The sequence below is a fragment of the Grus americana genome, unplaced genomic scaffold, assembly GCF_028858705.1.
Source record: "Grus americana isolate bGruAme1 unplaced genomic scaffold, bGruAme1.mat H_79, whole genome shotgun sequence".
Classification (NCBI taxonomy): Eukaryota; Metazoa; Chordata; class Aves; order Gruiformes; family Gruidae; genus Grus; species Grus americana.
This window is the reverse complement of record NW_026561403.1, coordinates 49,592-58,007: the sequence shown is the minus strand read 5'-3', so window position 1 is coordinate 58,007 and position 8,416 is coordinate 49,592. Positions and strand designations below refer to the sequence as shown.

General features: G+C 51.4%; 2 protein-coding genes across 2 annotated transcripts; both read left to right on the top strand.

Moving 5' to 3' along the window:
• On the top strand, positions 1-1,414 carry LOC129200371 (basic phospholipase A2 A-like). Its single transcript, XM_054811715.1, has 4 exons — positions 1-158; positions 351-486; positions 656-762; positions 901-1,414. Exons 1-4 carry the CDS (start codon positions 119-121, stop codon positions 1,059-1,061), a joined length of 444 nt encoding a protein of 147 aa, XP_054667690.1. The 5' UTR covers positions 1-118; the 3' UTR covers positions 1,062-1,414.
• Positions 1,415-3,727: 2,313 nt separating this feature from the next.
• LOC129200370 (group IIE secretory phospholipase A2-like) lies at positions 3,728-5,326 on the top strand. The gene is given in 5 exon segments (XM_054811714.1): positions 3,728-3,916; positions 4,090-4,197; positions 4,200-4,236; positions 4,441-4,547; positions 5,124-5,326. Coding segments are annotated over 5 exon segments (423 nt in total). The 5' UTR covers positions 3,728-3,888; the 3' UTR covers positions 5,267-5,326.
• The last annotated feature ends 3,090 nt before the right edge of the window (positions 5,327-8,416 follow it).

Sequence of the window (8,416 nt, the reverse complement as noted above, 5' to 3'; positions counted from 1 at the left end):
GGGGCGATCTGACCTGATTTCAGAGGGACAAGGTTTGCAAGGCAGCGCCTGTCAGCTGGCCACGCTGCCTGGCTGAGTCTGTCCTCCATTTCTCCTCCCAGGCCTGGGTGAGAGGAACATGAAGGTCCTACTGATGCTGGTGGTGCTGCTCGCCTGCAGTAAGCACAGCCATTCCCCAACCCATGGATGGGAGCCAGGCTGCAGCCCCACATTGATGCCGGGAGCATCCCCAAACCCCCGTGCTCTCCCTGGGGAGGCCCCCAGCAAACCCCTCCTCTCCACCCTGGTTCCCCGGGCATTGTTTGTTTCTGCGTATAACTTGCAAAAATCACATTTTCTGGTCACTCTAGGTGCATTCACAGCTCGCGGGAAGCACCCGCGCAAGTTCGCACCGGGACTCGAGGGAAGCACCGTAGGAAATCTGACTGCCCACGGCTGTTACTCGGCATGGGGCAGCAGCGGCACACCGAAGGCTTCAATGGACCGGTACAGGCAGCACTGCCCGGGATGGCTAACACTGGCCCTGGGGTGGCTAATGCTGGCCCTGCGGTAACCCTGGGGCTCTTCCCACCCCGCTGGCAGAGCCCATTTCAGGTAGGTTAGAAGCATCCGCCACCGCGTTTCAGATGGGTCCAGGCTCTCCTTCTCACTGCAGGTGCTGCCTGCTCCGTGCCTGCTGCTACGCCAAGCTGGCTGCACGGCGGTGCCGCGTGGGACCGATCCAGCCCCCCTCGGTGCCCCAGGCAGGAATCCCCACCTGCAGTGAGTCCCCGCACTTGCGGTTCAGGATCTCTCTTTCCAGACCATCTCTGTCCTTTGTGGTGCCCTTTTTAGAGGCAGCTCCCTGGGGATGTTCCCAAAAAGGAGGTCTCAGGTGTGTTTTTTCTCCGGTCCCTGCAGGGTCCGGGACCTGGTGCCAGAGAGGTGCCTGCAGATGTGAGCGGGCAGCCCAGCTCTGCCGGATGCGCAGCCGGGGGCTGCTCCGGCGTCGCAGCAAGTGCGGGGACGAGCTGGGTGGTGTTGAAGCAAAAGGGCTCTTTGCAAAACCACGTCCAGGCTGATAAGCAGAGGGACGGTGCAGTGCCGGAAGCATTTCCCAGCCCTGGCAGGTCTCCTCGTCGGGGCTTTTTGGCTTTGACACGAGGACAACAACCCTCTCGTGAAGTTGCGTCATTATACACTGGATCCGAGGAGGAAGAGCAGCACAGATGCAATGTTTCAGCACAGAAAAACAAGGGAGGGGTGGACACCTGCGCCTTGTCGCTGTGAAGGGCGAGATGGAAACCAGCGCGAGCCTCTCTGCTAACACTCATTTCCCCTTGGCTCGAGCTCCCTGTGCAGCCTGTCAGCTCCCTCTGCTTTTTGCTTCACTGCAGATTCTCTTCTGTTGCTCCAAAATAAAACCAGAAAATGCAAAACATCAGGCCTCAGTGTGACGTGACTCAGCTGAGCCCAGCGACCACCCCTTGCAGGCAGCAGGGCGAAGCTAACCTCTCTGCTAGGTTTCCCATTGAAATACCCAGAAAAAAAAAAAGACAACTGAGATGCGACACATCTCCCACCGATGCCCATCTGCACCCCTGAACTTCCCCTTGCTTAGCTCCGAGCCTTCAGGCTCTGAAAATTTGCAGTTGCCCTGAGATAGAGATATCAAAGCCGGTGCAAAGGGCTGCAGGCAGGCACGATGCTGCGGGAGGGCTGGGCGCTGGCAACCTTTGCTGCAACGGGGTGGCCGGGAGCTTGCTCTTGCCTAACACCCAGTGCAGAGCAAAACAAATTTCTCACCAGAAAAGAATGTTTTGGCCCAATTCTGAAAAAACCCCGAGCACGTCCCCTGGGAAAAGGCAGGTCAGGCTGTGGCTGCTTCCCCCCCCAAGCACCGCAGCATCCCCACGGCGCAGGTTTCCTGTCCTGCAGACCAATTCAGTAGGGTCGACCCCTCCAGGAGGTCTCAGCGCTGCAAACCCCCATGGGGATCAGCACTAAAATACAGCCACAGAAACAGCAACAAAACACTTCTTCCCTGGATATCAGCAGCTGTAATTCCTACCCTGGCTTGCCCCAGAAGTCAACAGCACCAGGAAATATCCCTTAAATCAGCAATGCTTCCCTGCGGTATAACCCAGGCATCAAGCTCTACCATCCTCATCCAGCAACATTTGGTCCTGGGGAAGACGAGGAGGAAGGAGCGGGCAGCCCTTGCCCAACAGCTGCTGTTTGCAAGGCATAAATCAAGGATCAAATCCTCGCCAAGATGGGAGAGGGGCAATCAGGCAGACAGATTGCAGGCCAGGATGAGTTGAAACACAATCTCCCTGTTTAAATTTTGGGTGAATTTTAACTACCTATGTATTTGTCTGCTTGGACAGCTGGCTGTATGAATCCATTCATACGGAGGTCCAAGTGCTGATGTGTTGGCTCAGATACTGCACTCCCTCAGTACATTGCACGAAATTGAGCTGTAAAAGTGGTATTTTGCATATCACAAAAGAGAAACAAACTCCACATCCTCCCAGGGATGCGGGTTCAGCCCAGGGGGTGTGTGTTATTCCACTTTTGGAGAAGGGCTACTGCAAACCTGCCATGGGTAGAGGGGTTGGGGCGGGCGGTCTTTCACCTGGCAGCTCAGGCAGTTTGATGCACAAAAATAGACTTTATTCCCCAGTGATAAAAACTGGCTGCGGACTCAGAAAATATTGAATTATGGCAAGCTCTGGTTCACCTAATTAACTCACTGCCATCCCAAGGGTCTACGTAAATTGGTCCGGAGAGCTGATGAGGCAAACGGCATGTGCTAGATGGGGGAAGAGATTTTGCTGAGGCCTGAGCCGAGTTCCCTTTTCTCACCATCTCTCCGATTTCCACCCAAGTTGCATCCTTGTTCCCTGCCTCAGTTTCCCTATCAGTGATGGGGGGGATTTCCTCTCCCTGGCTGGGTGCCTGCCTGCACCGGGGTTCCCCATAAAGTGGTGCAGAGCTGTATGCACCTCAATCTCTGCCAGAAGAAAACTGCTAAGGTGTTTGGCATCATCTATTTAATTAGAGATTCTCTCCAAGCAAACAACATGACTGTCCTCTTTTTTCACCCTTCCATTATATGCCACTAGCATTTATTTTTTTTTTCCCCCTCACTCTGCTGCTTGCCTTATTTTGCTTCATACATAATCAGATATCAGAAACCTCGTGTGATGGTCCATGAGCGTTGCCTGCTCTGGTTTGAGAGCAAGACTATGCACAGCGCCCAGCAGGTATGGGGAAAGCGATGGAGCATCCCCACACGCAAGGAGCACCTGGGCGCTGACAAGCTCCTGCTAACAAGAAAAACCGGCATACAGTGCTTTTACTCGATCCTACCTTCAGCCGCAGCCTGTTCTTGGCTCACGGTGCTGCATCTCATCCGCTTTGGTAAGTCAGGAGGGGAGGATGCTTTGTACTGGCTGCATTTTCTCCCTGCCAGGTAAGTCACGATGGACACAGTAAGATATAGAATGGCATTTTCTAACCGAGACATCAAAAAACTAATAGTCACCCAGGAACAGAGCGGTTCCCATTCTCCCTCAAGTTGTCCCATTTTGTTCAGGGAGGTATTGGGATGCTGAGATACCCAGAGCCACACATGGATTCAACCCCAGTCTGTCCCACTCATCCCAGTCCACTGAAACCTCCCCGGGTGAAGGGCTCCCCCACCATAGGGCATCCTGCAGCCAGCGCCTCTGGCAACGCCGAGAGAGACTCGCACACAAAGCGGGACCGATATGGCGAGGATTGTCAATATTTGCCCACTTTGGGTTCTCCAAAGGAGGGGCCCCGTCGCATGGGTACAATGGCCATAAAAGCGACCAGCGGCACTTCGGGCTCACCCAAACACCGGAGCTGCCACCGCCAGGCATGAAGCTCTTCTGGCTGCTCCTCTGCCGTGAGTACCCCGCGCCAGCTCTCACCCCGCCAGATGATGCGGTGTGGGAAGCCCGGCACTCGCAATTTCTCCCCATAAACAATAAACTTGGGGAGGGTGAAAATACTCAGTTTTGGTACAGAAGGGTGGATGAGAGGTTGCTTTTCCCAATGCTCCTAACCCTCTGTCTCCAGTCGCAGGGCTGGTCCCCGCCAGCTGCAACGTGTTACAGTTTGGTGCAATGATTAAATTCAAGACCAAGAAATTGCCGCTGTCCTACAATGGTTACGGCTGCTACTGTGGCTTGGGGGATCCAAACAGCCGCTGGATGCGACTGACTGGTAAGTCAGAACCTGGAGCAGGCAGAGCGGGTGCGAAGGGAACGCTTGCTGCTGCTCTTGGGAGCTGCTGCACACCTGTGCACCTAACCTGGGCACAAACGCAAGATGTTTCTCATGGGGGCTGTGTACCACCAGATGTTCAGCACTGTGGTATTGTCCCCACCACCCCCCATCCTGCCCTGACCACAACTCTCGTGCTCCCAGGTGCTGCCATGCCCACGACTGCTGCTACAAGAAGTTGGCTTCCTCTAGCTGCAGTCCCAAACTGGTCACATACGAATACACCATCTCGGGAAGCCAGATAGTCTGTGGTAAGAGACAGCGCGGGGGCAGAGCCCTGAGGGGGAGGGCACAACCATCCACGCTCTCCTCCGAGATTTCCTTCACACCTTCCTGGCTTGGAAACCACATGCTGGGAAGGGGGTGGAAATGGGGGGAAAACACCAGGAATAGGATAAACATTTATTTGCTTGGACTATGGTGAAGTTTAGAGCTTGGAGACCTCCTGAAGAAGGGGGCTTGCTCTTCTCCAGGGGCCAAATATACAGGGTTTGAGGTGAGCCTCCCATCATGGATGGGGATCTGGCACTGCCACCCCACCTTCCCTAGAGCAAACCTGCTGTTTCAGGGTGAGTGGATTAAAACAAAGCACTTCACAGGGATCAAAGCAAATACGTACACATACACAGGCAGATAAAATAAATTAAACGGTCCATCCAGGGCCACGCATGGTTTGTAGCCAGGTAGCTCCATGCGCCAGAGGTAAAAGAACTACCTGAGACACCCAAACTCAGCATGGGGGCTGTGCATGCCATGGGGAGGGTCCAAAAGTCACCCCGACTCTCACACCCTTCACCCCACTCCATCCCACCCAAATTTTCTTCCAGGATCCAAGACTTGGTGCAAAAGACAGAGCTGTGAGTGCGACAGGCAGGCGGCAGAGTGCTTCCAAAAGACAGCCAGGACCTACCACAACCCTTACAAGAATTACCCATGGTTTCTGTGCAAGGGCAAAACTCCCTCCTGCTAGACATGTTGGGGTCAAAATTTGATGGAAACAGTCTAAATTGTGGGGGTTTTGCCTCCCCTGTGCCCAGGCTGGCGGCACCACAAAGACGTCTGGTGCCTTTCCCACAGCCGGTGCACAGGGAAAGCCCGCTCCTCACCATTAAATAAATCATAAAAATGAGGGAATCCCTGCAAATAAAAATACGTTTTCAAAGGCAATTTGTAGAGCATGTTCAATGTCCTGTTTGCGTTTGGGAATTGACGGTGGAAGGGGTAGGAAACAGCATGGAGCATTCACGGCTGGTTTTCTGAAGTAAATATTTATGCCTGCATGCAGTTTTGCATCTTTTTCTTAAAAAAACCCATTTCCCAGAAGTGACATTTTAGCAGCCAACCAGTAAATCTTAAGAGCTTTGGAAGAAAAAAATAAAATCACCAGAATCAGCGAGCAGCTGCCGCACCCTGACCCCAAACTCGGCCCCCTCTGGGAGCTTGGCTGCAACACAGCCCCATCTGACTCCTAACAACTAATTAAACAATTAATATTCACTAAAGCCAAGGGGGACCGTAGTGGTGGTAGTCTCAAGGGTTTGGGGCGGGGGGGGCTCTTCCTTGCACCCCACCTCCAGGAGGGGCTGGAGCTGGCCAGGCAGGTCTCCTCAGGCCACAGCTCCCTCAGCCACCTCGTCCCTCCACTGCAGCTGCACTCAATGCACAATTAGACCTAACGAGCCAGGGCTGGCTCATCTCCAGAGAGGTCTTCTGCACACCTGCCCAGCGAGGGGGGGTGAAAGAAAAGTGCTTCAAGGGTATTTTCTTCCAGTTTCACCTCAGCCTTGAGGGCTCTGGCCTGACTCCATCAAGCACTTTGTCAGGAGCCACATCCCTGCCCCTTCCTCCTGTAATCCTGGCGTCTTTGTGACTCCAAAACACCCATTTTCTCCTTTTGCTCTTTTTCTGAGGGCTTTGGGATGAGGGGAGAGCTGGGCCACAGCTGATGAAGCCAGTGCTGCCCTCTAAGGTTTGTGCCTGCAAATGGGCTCTGCTCCAGGCAACAGCAAGGAACGATCACGATCACACCGCTCGACATGAACATAAACCATCTCCGTTTTATACGACGCTGGAATACGAACATGAAGACCCCCCCAACTCTATTCACACCGTTCAGCTGGCACATCTTTGTAACCTTTATTGCATCCAAAACCCAGAAGTTTGGTAACAGAAATAGGTGCCCTGCTGAGTGTGCAAGGAGAAAACTCTGATGAACAGACTCCAGAAACAGAAGTCTTGCGGTTTCAATAGGCTAGGTACAGGTACACCAGAAACTGAGGAGTACAGACAGAAAAGCCCTCCTGGACTTTGTGAGGCCAAGATGTGCTTGTGGACGGCAGACAAAACCTGGGTAAATGCTTCAAACTTCCAGTTCAACTGAACTACTTACCTGCAGAGACAGGATTTGGGGAAAAGAAAAGTCTGGGGAAGAGGATGGCGGCACACAGGATCATGGAGGAAGGGTGTGGGCAGGAGCCCTGATTAAATCGGTAATAAACAGCAATCCTCCTCAAATAACAAGGGAATGCGGACTGCTCATTGTCCTATGACCGCATACCACGAAGCGGTTAGCTCCACCAAAGAGTAAACACGATCTATGAATCACAATGTTCTTCTTTTATTTCTCTTGTTTCTCGAGGCCCTTCCTCCTGCAAGGAAAATCCATGACCCGTTTACAAAGCAAATGCCCTGCCTACAAGTGAATTCCCCGAGGGGCCCTGCGTAATGATTCCCTAGAAAAAACACACGTTGTAAGGACAGATGGAAATTTCAATAGCTAAAGGAAAAATTGAACAGACAAAATGAAAGTTTTAACATCTTTGGATACAAAATGTTTGTGCAGGTACAAAGCTATCCTGGCAAAAATAAAGAGTTTGACTGGTCTAACAAGACTTATGAGCCCAGCACATAAAGAATGTTTTAATCAATTACACTTAGAAATGAAAGCATTTTCAGCCACATATTTGGTTACAGGTATCAGAGACTATGAGCTGAATGCCAGCGCCTCTCTGCTATTTCAGATGTGCCAGTGTTGCAGGCCTGCCCGTTTATCCTGGACACGGATGAGGTGAGGTTTTGCAGGTCCCTTCACGCCTACAGGAGCAGCTCAGCTGGATACAGGACAACTCCCTCCACAGCTCCCCAGGCTTCAAACAACAACAACCCTCTCATCTGCTCTGCCTCAGAAAAAACAAAAAGCAATTCATTCAGATCAATCATCTTATTCGTAGCATACAACTGCAAATTCTTCCCATCTTTTTAACCTTGCAGAACCCACCCATTTTGGCATAAAACGGATTTTGCCAAAGTAATTTTTCACGTTAAGAACAATACTGTGAATTCAAGGCTCATCTGTGCTCTTCCTACCTACAATATACTCCTCAGACTTCCCTCTGAGCAGTTACTCATGCCTACCACTGGCACTTAACATGCCGCCTCACTCACCAGACACTATGTCCCACCATAAAGTATTAGGAACTGCTTGGTATTACTTTTTATTTTCATCAAGCTCATTACAGGAACCAAAGTAACTTCTTCACAGCATTAAAGCCTGTTTTCCTACACCACCAATACTTACAGTACAGCTCCTTTTTTTTTTTAGTCTTCAAATGCTCTTGATGCACAGTAGCAGAACACACAAAGAAGTACTAGCTCAGATCTTGGCAGTTCAGTCAAAAAAGGCATTTATATTTCTGTGCTGATTTGGAAACTTCAAAGAACACATCGAATTCTTTCAAAAGCAGTTTTCCTTACTTTCAAAAAATCTATTTCGTCCTGCCCTGGCTGATAAGGTGTCTCCTGTTACCTATTGTGTGTGTAAGTGTGTGTGTGCTTTCTTCAAGCTTAGTCCTTGATATAAGTCCAAAAACCTGAGTGAAGCTGAAATGCTGCAAGCCATCAATTGAGGGCCAAGTCCCACAGTCCTTACACTTCAGCTCAGATTCCCAGTCCTACAGTGGAAAGTATCGCAGGATTCAAGCTGTGCGTTCTGCGGTACTTGGTGACCTTACCGAGAGGAATTTAAGACGAAAAAAAATCCTACCCTGGAAAAAGCTTGATTTATGAAGCGCGAAGTAGGCAGGGTTCCAGTGATCACTGCTACTTGGAAGCTTGTTTCCAG